The sequence below is a fragment of the Oscarella lobularis genome, chromosome 2, assembly GCF_947507565.1.
Source record: "Oscarella lobularis chromosome 2, ooOscLobu1.1, whole genome shotgun sequence".
NCBI lineage: Eukaryota > Metazoa > Porifera > Homoscleromorpha > Homosclerophorida > Oscarellidae > Oscarella > Oscarella lobularis.
In genome coordinates this window covers 89,480-103,537 of record NC_089176.1, presented here as the reverse complement: position 1 = coordinate 103,537, position 14,058 = coordinate 89,480, and the positions used below count along the sequence as shown (strand labels likewise).

Below are 14,058 nucleotides of genomic sequence, written 5' to 3'. Positions count from 1 at the left end.
TCGTCGCATGAATGCACTCCCTTTCAGGTCAATAGTCTGACAGTGCAGTATGTAGAGGAGGTTTGCAGAGAGAAACTGCGGCGTATTGAGGATACCTATTTCATTACGTTGGTGATCGTGTCAAAAGACAATTCTGCCGGGACGTCGCTTGTGACAGTAGCTCCTTCTTCTAAGGAAGTACCATCTGATTTTGTGGTGAAAGGACACAGTGAAATTCGCGATCTTTGTACTCGCGTTAGCAAGATACAGTTCGCTGAGAAGAAAATGCTTGTTCCTAAGACACTGATAAAGAGCGTTAAGCACCTGCTTAAGCTTGAGAAAACGTCCACTGTGATAGAATGCAATAAGGAAACGGGCGAAGTTTGCTTCTACGGCAGCCAAGCGAACGTTGATAAAGCGGCAGCATTGCTTAGATCATATCTAGGAGGTGACGATGAAGTAAGGAAAGGAAAAGCAGAAGCGTTTGTTGTAGATGTGGGCAGTACTCAAGCAAAGAGAGATGTTGGAGCTAGAAAGCCGAGAGTCCACGCTAGATGTGGTGATATTACGAAAGAGGAAGTCGAAGTTATCGTCTGCGGTAGTAACAGACACTTGCATTTTATTTCCGGAACGGCCAGAGCGATCCGAACTGAAGGCGGGTTGGAAATAGAGAAGGAGTGCCAGCGTTTTCTCAGATCCAACAAGACGCCAGCTGTCGGGGCTGTAGTAGTTACACGAGCTGGGGATCTCCGTTCAAAGCGCGTTTTTCATGCTATTGTTGAGGGAGCGACTTCGCGCAGAGCCTTGGGAAAAGCCTGCCTTGAATGCCTGAGAAAAGCGTCAGCGTATAAATCGATTGCTCTTCCTGCTCTCGGCTCTAGAATGCTCGGTTTTTCAAAGGAGGAATGCGTCAGCATTTTACTTGATGCGGTTGATAAGTATCGCGAAGAACTGCCGGATAATTCCCGCCTCAACGAAATCGTTTTTGTAGACATGCAACGTGACGTCATTGACGAATTTGAACGGCAGCTGAAAGCGCGAGAAGCTCGCTCTCCGTCTAGAGCAACGGGTTCGTCAGCAAGCCTTGACCGTTACAGGGAGTCATCGTCAAGAAAAGCCGGGGATTCTCCTAGAGAATCAAAGTCAAGCCCAGCCAGTAATTACGTCACGTCTGTCACAAAATTACGTTCTGCTATCACTAGCGAAGATTATCTCAGGAGGAGTACGTCAAGCTTAGCTGTTGGAGGAAGGCAGTCTTCTTCTCCTCCTAATACTAACTGTGCTATCTGCATGTCGTCAATCACGAATCGAAAGGCGTTGCCTTGTGGCCACGGCTTTTGTAGGGACTGTATTGATCACTGGTTTCAACAGAAACCCTCGTGTCCAACGTGTTTCAAAATATTTGGCGAGGTGAAAGGAACGCAGCCCGAGGGAGGAGAAATGAATTGGGATGTTCAAGCGACGTCGTTGCCTGGATACGAAGGAGATAAAACGATACGTATTTGCTATCGAATACCGTCTGGAACGCAAAGTGCTGAGCATCCTCATCCTGGTAGACGATTCTCGGGCACGTCACGAACTGCCTACTTGCCTGATAATAAGAAGGGAAGAAAAGTTCTTAAGCTTCTTCATCGAGCTTTTAGAGCAAAGCTGATTTTTACTATTGGTCAATCGCGCACAACTGGAGGCGATAATCAAGTTACTTGGAACGATATTCATCATAAGACCACTATATATGGGGGAACACAGGGGTAAGTCTTTTTAGAACATCTTTCCAATTACCGTACACCTGTTTTTAGATATGGCTATCCTGACCCAACGTATTTGGACCGAGTTCTTGATGAGCTGAAAGCTAAAGGCATTGAATAAGTATTTTTTAGGTTGCTGTTTTTGTGCAGACTTGTGTAAGGCGTGGCAATTGAAAATGACGTAAGTTCAATGACGTATTGAGTCACGCTTCTGAGTGTTGTCCGCATATGGATAGCGAAGTCGTTAAGGCTCAAGCCTCGGCTGCGAAGCCTGGTTTGGGTTTAGGTCGTGGTGAACATCGTGTTGAACATCGTGGTGTGAGAAGACTCGATTCTTCGAGGCGTCCCGGCATCGAAGACGTTTCCTCGTCCTTTCCCACTTCAAACTCTGTATCTTCACGAGGACGTGGATCAGAGAACGGCCGTATCGTTGCAAAATCGCGACAACGTTCGGATTTGAGCAAGAACGCAAGGTCACTTCCTGGTTTCGATAACTTCGGGGGTGTCTGTGGCCATCGTTTGGGGACAGAATGGCAAGAGGTGAGTTGGAGCGCTTGCTCGAGGGGGAAGTGGATGCGTGAGCGGCGCGGTCACTTGCAATCTTTGCTCTGATAGGTCTTCAACACGGAGTCTCTTTCACCTTTGATCGTGACAGTGCCCGTTTCTCCGCATGTCGACGAGCAACTGATATTGAAGCACTGTCGAAATCTGAGGCTTCGAGCTGAATTTGATTATTTCGAGGGCGGCGCGAAGGTTCAAGTCACTGGTTCGCTTTATCAAGTGGATCAATTTGCCAAGCAAGTGGATTCTGTCCTCAACAACGCTGATGATGCGATTGACGAACTCACTGGGGCTGAGAAAGATGCTTCAACGTCCAACTCTGCAAGCGCAGATGTTTCTCGTACTCTACAAAGGCAGCCGTCAGCTTCGGAGGAAACGGAACATTTGTCTGCTGCTAAGTCTAATGATTCTATAAGCCAGCAACATCAACAACCACCAGGAAGGGAAATGTCAAAAGAACAAAGTAGACAAAGGGCTGCGGCAGCCGAAGAGGCGAGACAAAAGGCGGCGGCAGCGGCGGCAAAAGAAGAAGCGATAAAGAAAGAAGAATTGGACAAGACTGAAACTGAACGCTTGTCTGCTGCTGATCATGATAAATCTAATGATTCTATAAGTCATGATCAACCACTGCAATCACCAGGAAGTCAAATGGAAGGAGAAGAAAATGACACCACCGGAGAAGCAGCAGATTTGGACGATCCTTCAAGTGGAAACAGTAGCAGTACGCCGGAAACCTTTCAAATCAATAAGGTTACTTTTGATTATCTTCGGAAAATAAGGACGACAGATCTCACTGAATGTGAGAGGAGTTTCGGTATTACAGTGGAAAGTGACGAAACCAACTGTCAGGCCGGAGCTGTTAGCATCTTTATCAAACCGGCTCAGGGTAAGAAGATGCATCCCGCTGAGCAGAATAAAGCCTTTGAGTCGGTGAAGGCGCTGTGCCAGCAAATGAGTCAGTTGAATTTTGAAGAAGAAAAGATTCCGTTTCCTAGCCCTCTTTTCAAGCGAGTGAGCACCGCCACTCAGCTACATCCAACGTCCTTGCATGTTTTGATTGAAATAGACTGTAGCAGCAGTTCAGGAGTCATTTCACTTATTGGACCTAAAAAGGATTTAAAAGCAGCCACTCATAACGTCAAAAAATATGTTGAAAGTCTCAAGTCTAATCATCATCAACCTTCGTCTTCAACGACTTATGCTCAAGCTGTTGCCTTACCTGGAAAGCCAGTACAAGTACAAGTGACACTCCAAGAAGAATCGGAAAAGTCTATGCCAAGACTTTTCGCTAAGAAAGGCTCCATTACAGAAGAGGCCGTAGACGCAATTGTTTGCAGCAACGATTCGCACTTGCATTTTTCTTCCGGCTCTGCTAAAGCGATTCTTCAAGCTGGTGGAAAGGGCATAGAGACGGAGTGTCGCCAGTTTCTTCAGAAGTACGGATCACTTCGTCCTGGGCAGGTTGTGATAACGAATGCCGGCGATCTGCCTTCTACTCACGTGTTTCACGTCGTTATTCAAGGCATTAAAACATCTTCATCAGAACCAGGCCGGTCGCTTGCTGATGTCTTCTTCGAGTGTCTTCTGCAGGCAGGTGGACTCGGAGTGAAGAGCATTGCAGTTCCTGCTTTGGGATGCGGTTTTCTTAATCTCAACAAAAAGGAATGCGTTGAGACGTTGCTGGCGACTGTTGATCGGTACTGGGAAGTAATGCGAATGACTTCAACGCTGCAGAAAATTCTCTTCGTCGATTCTCAGGAGAAAGTCGTGAAAGAGTTTCAGAAGCAGTTAGAAAAACGAGAGAAGTCGTCTTCATCAGTTACCGCCGCGCCTCAAACACCATCGTCAACCACCTTACTTGCAAAGCATCCTCCAAAGAAGGGTTTAGAAGGAAAGGGCGGTAAGACTGAGAAGGGGGAGCCATCGGAGCCATTGAGCTCCGGCAAAGACAAAGGCAAAAAGAGCGCGTCAGAGAAAAGTACAGCAGCGGAAGAAGCAGCTCCTGTAGCTAAAGGGGCTGATGCAAAAGCAATTGCTGGCGGAAAAGCAACTGAGGAGGAGAAGGAGGATACCTGCGCCATATGCTATTCGGCGGTTGCATCAAAAACGCTGTCTTGCGGTCACAAGTTCTGCAAGGGTTGCATTGATCAGTGGTTCAAAGAGAAGCCCGTCTGTCCTACGTGTGGTGCAGTTTTGGGTAAGTTGACGGGAACGCAGCCGAGAGGAGGGACGATGAATGTTACGACTACGTCTTCATGCCTTCCTGGATATAATCATTGTGGCACCATACAGATTTCCTACTATATACCGCCCGGAAGGCAGACGGAGAAACACCCGCACCCAGGGAAGACGCACGGCAGCCTTTCTCGCACCGCTTATCTTCCGGACAACAAGGAAGGAAAGGAAGTTCTTCGTCTGCTGAGAAAGGCGTTCGACGCCCGACTGACGTTTACTGTTGGAACTTCTCGTACGACTGGTGCTGACGATCAAGTTACGTGGAATGATATTCATCACAAGACTAGTACTCATGGAGGACCTCAAAGGTACATGTGTTGAGTAAAAGAAAAAGAAATAGATACAGTACATTTATTCTTTTAGCTTTGGGTATCCTGATCCTGGATATCTAGCAAGAGTCAAAGATGAACTGAAAGCGAAAGGAATTGAATAGAGCTGGTGCTTCAAGTTTTTCAACGGTACGTGTATATTGTATCCTTCTTTTACATTATTAGCCCCTTAGCAGTTTTGAAAATGTTTGTTCTCATTTACTGTTGTCTCTTAATTTTTAGCGATATATGCCTGTTTACTTTACTAACTATCCCATAGTTCGTTTGCATGTCCTTCTAGTCCAATCCGCGATTATGTGAGCACTAAAAGATTAGGGGCCCAAAAAAATTCTACCATGGCGTGTTCTCAAACAATGAGATTCCCGCGATTGATCTAATTCGGAACGAAACGCTAGACAATTGGAAAGGAATCGAGGGCCTCCTCAAGCAGCGGGTGGGTTATGGTCGTTGGAGGTTGTTGACTGGCCATGTCGTCACGTCACTTTTGATCCTGACACAGAATTAATTTTTTAGTCTGTCTGCCAGTGACTTGCTCTGTTCATTACTACAATCTATAAGAAGCTCTTCTCTGAAGCCATTTATGAAAAACTTTTTTGGTGGGTGACTCAGAGCTATAAATAAATATTTATTTATAGCTCTGGGGTGACTGGGTGACGTCTGATAAGTCGAATTTCTGCGCTTGCGCACTAGCTTCAACATGGCGAATTTCGCTGGTGGCTTCGATGAGACCTTTGTCGACCCCCCCGACGACGAATGCCAGTGTCCTATTTGCCTACTGGTGGCCAGGGATCCCATACTGACTCGTTGCGGTCACACTTTCTGCGAAGTTTGCTTTAGTCAGCTCAAAAGGTACTCGAACGGTTTGTTTCGGAGAGGTTCTAGCTAAGGCTTCCTTACCGTGTAATTGTGATAGTTATGCTTTTCAGACAGGGCGAATGGGTTTTTTGTCCAAAAGATAGACAAAAACTAGGGAAAAACGACGTACGATTCTAAATTGTTTCTTTTTTTTGTGCAAAACTTAGTTCTTTTCTTAGACTTTTCCCCACAATATGCTGAAAAGAAAAATTTTGCAAATGCGCGTGAAATGCAGGGGACATGCGTCTGGCTGCGAAAAAATACTCGGTTTGCAATACCTTGAGGTACTCATCCTTGCGTGATCCTTCAGTCAGAGACAATCCCTAATAGGAACATTTGGTCGTCTGCGATTACGTTGTGGTTCCTTGTCCCAATAAATGTGATCAAGTTATGCCACGATCAGCTTTAGCAGAACACAAGAGAAGGTCGTGTCTAAGGAGGAAAGTCTATTGCGAGTACTGCCAAATTCCAATGGAATTTCGAGAGATTAAGGTTCAATCTGAAGTTATCTTGTTCCCTGTAAATACTTTCAAATTAGGATCATCAACTGCAAGTTTGCAAGAATTATCCTCTTCAATGTCAACTCTGCAGCAAGCGGATGGTGCGTTCAAAGGTTGGTTTTGAATATGTATGAACCCTAAAAATGATTTTGGGGCTATTCAGCTTGACGGTCATTGTTCAGTACTTGGAGATTGTCCAAAGACTGTGATAGACTGTGAATATAAGGATATAGGCTGCCAGTTCAAGGTAGGCACTGGTGATGAAATTACGAAGTTTTTGTTTTGTACATTGTGCTTGTAGTGTGAAAGAGAGCTGATGTCGGCTCATTTGCAGGAAGGCATGGGAAAGCACATGAAATTGCTTCATCAAAACCATAAGGAATTAAAAAAACAACAAGCGAAAGAACACGAAGAAATTCAACTGCTTCGCAAAGAGAACAAGGAACTCAAAGAGGAGCTCGTCTGTCCTCCTACACGTGGGTGTGGTGCGGGAACGCAGCCAAGAGGAGGGGTGATGAACGTTACGACTATGTCTTCATGTCTTCCTGGATATGATGATTGCGGCACCATACAGATTTTCTACTATATACCGCCCGGAACGCAGACGGTCACGGAGAAACACCCGCACCCAGGGAGAACGTATAGCGGCGTCTCTTGCACCGCTTATCTTCCGGACAACAAAGAAGGAAAGGAAGTTCTTCGTATGCTTAAAAAGGCCTTTGACGCCCGACTGACGTTCATTATTGGAACTTGTATGACCGGTGCCGAGGATCAGGTTTTGTGGAATGATATTCTACACAAGACTAGCACTGACGGAGGGCCTCTTAAGTATGTGTCAAATAAACGAATAAAAGAACCGCATACAAAGCTTTTATTCCTTTAGCTTTGGGTATCCTGATTCTGCGTATCTAATAAAAGTCAAATCCCAACTGAAAGCGAAAGGAATTGAATAGAGCTGGTGCTTCTTCAAGGGTATGTGATTTATCTTATCCTTCTTTTTTATATTAGTATCTTAGCAATGTTTGAAAATGTTCATTCTTATTTACTGTTAACTCTTATTAGCGATATGCCTGTTTCACTAACTATTTCACGTTTCTTTGCGTGTCCTTTCAGATCCCTCATTTACGATTACTAGGCCGAAAGAAGATGACAGGGAGGATCATAGAGGACTGTTGGCTCATGCTGACTGAGTTTGATTGCTACACGCTCTCCGTTCGTGCTCATGAAGTCCTCCCCCGACTTTGTGTCTGCGCAGTATCATTCTAATTAAGTGAAATGGCTGCAAGTGCTCTCGGAGGCTACGATGAAGCCTTTGTTGACCCTCCTGGTGATGATTGGGGGTGTCCTATTTGCTTGCTGGTGGCCAGAGATCCTGTTCTCACCAGTTGTGGTCACATGTTCTGCAAAGGCTGCTTTGAGACACTAAAAAGGTATTGAACTCGTTCCTTGCTCTATAATTCTGATTGTTGCTGGTTTTCAGGAAGGACGATAAGGTTGAATGCCCTGAAGACCGAGAAAAACTGGGAAAAGACGACGTAGTTGCTCCACCCCCTGGCTTACAAGAGTTTAACGCGTGCTATTTTATAGATTTTTCTAGACAAAAGAACGAAACGAAAAATTCTCCAACTTCGTGTTAAGTGCAGAGAGCATACTTCTGGCTGCACTAAGATTATAGCTTTGCAATACCTTGAGGTATACATATATGCATAACGTCATTATATAGCGGTGACTTCCTACTTTTGCTAGAAACACCTGTCTACCTGTGCTTTTTCTTGCATCACTTGTCCTAATGGATGCTCTGAACTCATGTTTCGATCAGCTTTAGCTAAACACATAGCAAACTCGTGTCCTGAAAGGAGAGTACATTGTGAATATTGTGGTATTGAAATGAGATACAAGGAAATAGAGGTCTGACACTTGTGCGAGTGAACATGAGGGAAAAAATGTGTCTTTAGGAACATCAAGCCTCTAGTTGTCCTACATTTCCTGTTCCTTGTCCGCGCTGTAGCGAAAAAATGGAGCGCTCAATGGTGGGATAGTGTATTGGTTTTGGCTTCAATTCAATGCTGTTATTTATGTAGATTCCGTTTCATCTTTCTGAGAGAGTAGGAAATTGTCCTGAAACTACGATAGAATGTGAATATCTGGATGTTGGCTGCACGTTAAAAGTATAATTAACGTGCCACGGCGCCTTAGCTATTCTCTGCAATTTCTTTTTTGTTGTTCTTTAGTGCAAAAGACGTGCGATGCCTGCTCACTTGGACGAATGCGTGCAAATGCATATGAAACTTCTTCACGAAAGCTGCAGAAAACTAAAAGAGCAGCACACAAAAGAAATCAAAGAAGTCAAAGAGGAAATGTTGGCGCACATGGAACGGCTCCGCGAAGAGCTAAAAGATCAGCATAGCTTTCATAGGAAGGAAGGGAATGTCGGCACCTTTAGCCTGAGACGAACGTCTTCATTACCGATAGCACTAACGTCGTGGCAAGTGGCGCGAGAGCATTCACTCTCACAGACGGGTGTCCGTCCTATTTCAAGTACAGTAGCACTCACATCTCTTCTTAATTAATAGTTACATCATAATATTTTTACTAGTGGCAGCCTCAGGAAGCCATCAACTGTCTGGTGATGCTTGTGCCGCAGGGCTTCAAATGGAGCTAAATATAGCCTTGAAGTCAGTGGAAGGTTTTCGCCGAGCAGTTGTTGGCCTGATTCGTTCTTTTGTCGTAAAAGAGAGGCGTTCGTGTGAAGTCGGCAGCGAAGGAGGTCTGGTTCACTTAAAAAGCACTGGCGTAACTGTAACTTTTCCAAAGGAGGCTGTAGATAAGGAAACAAACGTTTTGATAGCGTCTTACTTGCCGGAAAATGGCACAGAATCTTCTGCCGTAACTTGTGTCACGGCAGTTCAGCCTCATGGATTGAAGCTTAAAAAGAAAGCAACAATAGAACTGCGGCATCATCTTTGTTTAGAAAACCCGTTTAGAATTAGAATTTTTTATCACAGCGGCCTTTCAGCGGGTAAAGGATATCAGTTGATTGCGGATCTGAACCAAAAGACAATGTCTGCCGTTTGCGGGGAGATTCAAGTTGCAGTGGAAAGAAATTGCATTCGCATTCTCTGCCTTGGCTTCTCCGAGTACTGCACTGTACAGGAAGGTTGTTTTGGTATTTCTCTTCGTATATATGCTCCTCTTGCTTTCAATGAAGGAGAATCAGAAGGAAATGTTGTTGCGGCTCTATCGTGTCAGTGCACTGAGGCTACAAAAAAAATTGACAAAGAGCAGATGGAACTAACTGGCGAGCCTAGAGAATGCAACGACAGTCATTCTGATTCCATCAGCGTTGATTCAATCGAGAAAGTAGAATTGCTTGTTGGTCTACCGAAGGACGGATCAGCCTTGTACTCCGTTAGCGGTAACCCAAGGTACGTTATCCCTGCAAAACGTTTGAAATCTTTGTATGGTCAAGACCACGCGAAGGCCATAACAAGGCGATTTTTTCTTCAGCTGTCAAAGGACTCTTCAGAGCGTGTCAGAGTGAACATTATATATACGACTTTTAACAAAAGTGAAACTGGCTGTATTGAAGAAGAACCATTTCCGCTCCACACAGTAATACGGCGACCGACGCGAAGACCAGAGAATTTGTATTGCGTCTCTGACAAAGAAGTTACTGCTTCGATGAGTCGAACCGCTGGAAACTGGCTAGACGAAGTGACATCTCCGGATGAACGATTTTCTGTGGCTAAAGAAATTGGACGCAAGTCGAAGTGGAGGCATGTTGGAGAAACTCTTGGGCCAGATCCAAAGTTTACAGCCGGTGAATTGAATGTCTTTGAAGAAGAGAAAAATAACAGTCGAGATCGAGCTCAGACAATGCTTGATGCCTGGGCAGAAAAGAAGGACAAAAAAGCCACGAGACGAATGCTCATACTTGCTCTGAAAGAAGAAGGCTATGGCGCCTTGATATCAAGGGTTTTCCGATGTGATTCTGACAGTATCTTGTAGCTGCATAAAGGTCAATTGTGATGGTATTGTCGTAATGTTTTGTCCTACCGTATTTAGTGAAATCCTTTTTGTCAAAATTTAGCCGTTTCCAATTCCTGCCATAAATCTAAACCTTATCTCCTTTAGATCTGGATATCTGGATCACGAATACATGTATTTGGCACGAGTAAGAGAAGAATTAGAAGTGAACAATTTTTGATTCAATTAATTAATTAATTATTATTAGCTGTCTGTCAAATGCAGTAGCTGAATTGGCTGAATTTAGCTTTGGCGAAGACAAAAATCGCCCCTTTTTGGTGCATAGTCTCGACAGCAAAGGGTGTGACCGGGATTTTCCTGGTCGGAGTCACGTGGAACTATCGAAGTTGAAAGCTCCTCCGCCTCCCGGCCACATCGTCGCGGTCGATGGCGAAACGACGTCCTCCTCGCATTCTTCCGACGCCGAGCAACGACAATTGCGCGATTTGCATGAGCTCGTTCACGAACCAAACGGCTTTGCCTTGCGGACATCTTTTCTGCAAATCGTGCATCGATGAGTGGTTCAAACAAAAGCCATCCTGTCCAAACTGCTATCAAACGTTTGGAAAAATGACAGGGAACCAGCCTTTTGGAGGGACAATGACGACGTCAAAATCGTCGTCATCACTTCCTGGTTACCCGGGCTACGGAACAATTGAAATTCAATATTCAATTCACGCTGGAAGACAAACGGCTGAGCATCCTCATCCCGGGCAAATGCATGGTGGGACATCTCGCATTGCTTATTTGCCAGACAACCCAGAAGGACGTGAAGTGTTGGGGCTGTTGAGACGAGCTTTTGATGCTCGACTCATTTTTACCGTTGGCATGTCGAGAACGACAGGAGCCGATAATCAGGTCACGTGGAATGATATACATCATAAAACGAATCGTCAAGGAGGAGTGTAAGAGGGATGAGATTGTATGGGACACACGGAAGTTGATTTTTTTGCTTTTTTTCTAGATTTGGGTTTGGGTATCCAGATGAGACTTATTTAGCCAGAGTCAAAGGAGAATTGAAAGACAAGGGTATAGAATAATAAAAAAAGAAGCAGTACTCTTCGTTTTTGTTCTTCTTTATGCATGCTACGTAAATGTTAATTAATCGTTTATCAGAAATGGCTCAGGAATGACAGGGCACGTGCAAGTGACGTTGAGTGTAAAGGCCCGGATAGTTCTTTGCAAATGCTTGGGAGAGTGTTCGCGGCTTTGGCCGCCTTCTGCCTTCTCTCTCGCGGACTGGCGACGAAGAAAAACGTCCTGTTTATCGCAATAGACGGTTTGGACGAGTTTTCTTCTTGTCTCTTGCTTTCTTACGAAGTTCATCAGATTTGCGACCTGAATTGGGAAGCTACGGCTCTCTGCAAGCCAAATCGCCGCACATAGACGCTCTAGCAAACAAATCGATGCTCTTTGAACGTGCATATTGCCAAGTTGCCGTCTGTTCACCATCAAGGTTAGAAAAAGATTCCAGTCTAAAAGATTGAGTAATTTTGAGTCTAGGACTTCTTTTTTGACTGGACGTCGACCCGATACGAATCGCGTATGGGCTAACGTTCCTTCCGAGTACTGGAGACGATTCACAAATGCAACGACTATTCCACAATACTTCAAGGAGAATGACGTCAGTTTTTTAAAAAGAGAGGAATTCGTAACTAATGGCGACGCTTTTTAGTACATATCAATTGGAATGGGAAAAGTATTTCACCCTGGATCGGCCAGCGGGGAGGACGATAAAGAATATTCGTGGAGTCCTGAAGGACTTCCTTATTATCATTGTACAGTACATAGATTCTAGCAGAATTTAATTAATACGTTTTTTAGCTCCCTTGCACAAGGACTTTGGTCCACCAAATAAAACAAGTAGCAAAGATCAAAGGAAGGATAAATGACATTGTGTCTATTTTTTTTTCTAGGCTTGTGGTGGGCTTTTGATGGGTTTGAAGACAATCAGTTGCCGGATGGGCAAATAGCGGATCGTGCAACGGAAACACTTCAAAAATTAAAAGCCAATCGAACCAAGGGTGATAATAGGCCTTTCTTTCTTGCAGTTGGCTTTCATAAACCAGTACACTGAAATTAAATATTTATTTATTTATTTATTTATTTATTTGTTTTTTAGCATGTTCCGCTTTATGCTCCTAAGAAGTATTTTGATATGTATCCGCCTGCAAGTGAGATCATTCTTCCGAGCAATCCACACCCGCCTAAATTCATGCCAATGATTGCCTGGTCTACTTGGAAATTTTGGAGAGATTACAAAAACACTAAGGCCTATTTTGAGGGGAAGAATTGCACGACGAATTTCACAAGCTCTGTCTCAAAAGAGTGCGCTTTTCCGGACAACGTAGCGCAAGAAATCCGACGCAGGTGACATGAGAGTGATCATGATAACTCTTTGAGAAGAATTCTTGTTTTAGTTACTACGCGAGTCTGACGTTTACTGACTATCAAGTTGGGAAAGTACTTGAGGAATTGAAGCGGCAAGGATTCGCTGAAGACACGGTTATTGTTTTACTAGGAGATCATGGCTGGCAACTGGTATTGAATACCTGTTACATTAGAGACTCAGATTAGAATATTTTCTTTTAGGGAGAGCATGGAGAGTGGGCGAAATATACAGTACGTATTTCATTGGAGATGACGTTATGATATCTTTATTTTCTTATAGAATTTTGAAGACGCTACGCGCGTTCCTTTGATTTTACACGTGCCCGGTGTAACGGACAAGGGAATGCGTACAAAGGCGCTTGTGGAATTAGTGGACGTTTTCCCGTCGCTTGCAGACGTCGCCGGCATTCCAGTGCCGCCCCTATGTCCAGAAGGAGAAAACGTATATGCACTATATATAATTAATTATCTGAAAACAATATTTTTTAGAATCTTCTTGCTTGTGTGGAAGGATCAAGTGTTGCTCCGCTTCTTAAAAATTCTAGCAGGCCGTGGAAAAGCGTATGTGGTAGAGAAAAGGGATTTTACGTAACAACTTTTTTTTTCAGGCGGCTTTTTCTCAATACCCTCGTCCTGGTCCAATGAACGGGCTTCCTCAAGTGCCGCGGCATTCTCCTTTTGATCACAAACTGGGCGTCGAACAAGTGATGGGATACAGTGTCAGATCAGATCAGGTAAAGGCTACGAAGTCTTTTCTTTTCCTTGATTATATATCTCTGGCTTTGTAGTATCGTTTTACTGAGTGGCTTAGCTTTAATGCGACAGAAGCGAAGGGTAATTGGACGGGTGGAGCGTGGGGCGTCGAGCTCTACGATCACACAAAGCAAACGAAGAATTTCGATGATGAAAACGAGGACATGTATTTCAACACAGGAAATAAGAGCATCATTGAAGAGCATGAAGCGCTCTTAAGAGCCGGCTGGCGTGCCGCTCAGCCACCTTCCGATTCTTCAGACGACTGAAACGAATTATTTTTTGAATTTTTTGTATTTTGTATGACGTCAGTGTAAACATTTGTTATTAATAAACGCCGCGGAAGCAGGGCATTCGCTGGAGCGTTCGCTACGCTGTTTTCTGTGCGTGTCACTGCTCTCAATGACGTCTTTCGACTCTTTGACGTCGAGAGCGAATATTTGAGCGAACGTTCTTTCGCGCAGATGAAACGGACGTTGATTGACAGCGTAGCTGCCTTGCCGCAGCGATTTGAGACGGCAGAAGGGCCTATTCGCGACGTTTCGGCGACGATCTCCAACGGTCACGTGATTGCGATTAACACGCGCGGTTTCAAAGTAAGATCGATTCGCAAAAACGCTTTTATTCGAGCAAAAAACGCGCATACAAAATCACTCACAACCTATACTAACGAAAAAACTT

General features: G+C 44.5%; 5 protein-coding genes across 6 annotated transcripts; all 5 read left to right on the top strand.

The window, feature by feature from the left end:
* Window positions 1–1,777: 1,777 nt before the first annotated feature.
* LOC136183841 (uncharacterized) lies at window positions 1,778–5,273 on the top strand. 2 transcript variants are annotated; one of them, XM_065970627.1, is made up of 4 exons: window positions 1,778–1,908; window positions 1,964–2,267; window positions 2,343–4,831; window positions 4,887–5,273. In XM_065970627.1, the coding sequence occupies exons 1-4, from the start codon at window positions 1,904–1,906 to the stop codon at window positions 4,954–4,956; spliced, it is 2,868 nt and encodes a 955-aa protein (XP_065826699.1). In that variant the 5' UTR covers window positions 1,778–1,903; the 3' UTR covers window positions 4,957–5,273. The 2 variants fall into 2 exon arrangements, with proteins under 2 accessions (XP_065826699.1, XP_065826698.1); XM_065970626.1 differs by lacking the exon at window positions 1,778–1,908 and having other exon boundaries at window positions 1,940–2,267.
* A 276-nt stretch (window positions 5,274–5,549) lies between these two features.
* LOC136200354 (TNF receptor-associated factor 6-like) lies at window positions 5,550–7,461 on the top strand. Its single transcript, XM_065990742.1, has 9 exons — window positions 5,550–5,701; window positions 5,779–5,833; window positions 5,887–5,991; window positions 6,038–6,199; window positions 6,246–6,320; window positions 6,371–6,454; window positions 6,509–7,035; window positions 7,091–7,179; window positions 7,321–7,461. The coding sequence occupies exons 1-8, from the start codon at window positions 5,550–5,552 to the stop codon at window positions 7,158–7,160; spliced, it is 1,230 nt and encodes a 409-aa protein (XP_065846814.1). The 3' UTR covers window positions 7,161–7,179; window positions 7,321–7,461.
* A 10-nt stretch (window positions 7,462–7,471) lies between these two features.
* LOC136200353 (TNF receptor-associated factor 6-like) lies at window positions 7,472–9,878 on the top strand. Its single transcript, XM_065990741.1, has 9 exons — window positions 7,472–7,637; window positions 7,688–7,742; window positions 7,795–7,899; window positions 7,954–8,115; window positions 8,163–8,237; window positions 8,289–8,375; window positions 8,439–8,745; window positions 8,804–9,632; window positions 9,715–9,878. Exons 1-9 carry the CDS (start codon window positions 7,483–7,485, stop codon window positions 9,746–9,748), a joined length of 1,809 nt encoding a protein of 602 aa, XP_065846813.1. The 5' UTR covers window positions 7,472–7,482; the 3' UTR covers window positions 9,749–9,878.
* A 352-nt stretch (window positions 9,879–10,230) lies between these two features.
* LOC136200355 (probable E3 ubiquitin-protein ligase DTX3) lies at window positions 10,231–11,371 on the top strand. The gene is made up of 3 exons (XM_065990743.1): window positions 10,231–10,381; window positions 10,442–11,138; window positions 11,198–11,371. Exons 2-3 carry the CDS (start codon window positions 10,621–10,623, stop codon window positions 11,271–11,273), a joined length of 594 nt encoding a protein of 197 aa, XP_065846815.1. The 5' UTR covers window positions 10,231–10,381; window positions 10,442–10,620; the 3' UTR covers window positions 11,274–11,371.
* Window positions 11,372–11,399: 28 nt separating this feature from the next.
* Window positions 11,400–13,728, top strand: LOC136200352 (iduronate 2-sulfatase-like). The gene is made up of 13 exons (XM_065990740.1): window positions 11,400–11,512; window positions 11,563–11,689; window positions 11,737–11,857; window positions 11,909–12,011; window positions 12,058–12,096; window positions 12,150–12,301; window positions 12,356–12,603; window positions 12,654–12,774; window positions 12,826–12,855; window positions 12,905–13,066; window positions 13,114–13,185; window positions 13,233–13,358; window positions 13,413–13,728. The coding sequence occupies exons 1-13, from the start codon at window positions 11,419–11,421 to the stop codon at window positions 13,644–13,646; spliced, it is 1,629 nt and encodes a 542-aa protein (XP_065846812.1). The 5' UTR covers window positions 11,400–11,418; the 3' UTR covers window positions 13,647–13,728.
* The last annotated feature ends 330 nt before the right edge of the window (window positions 13,729–14,058 follow it).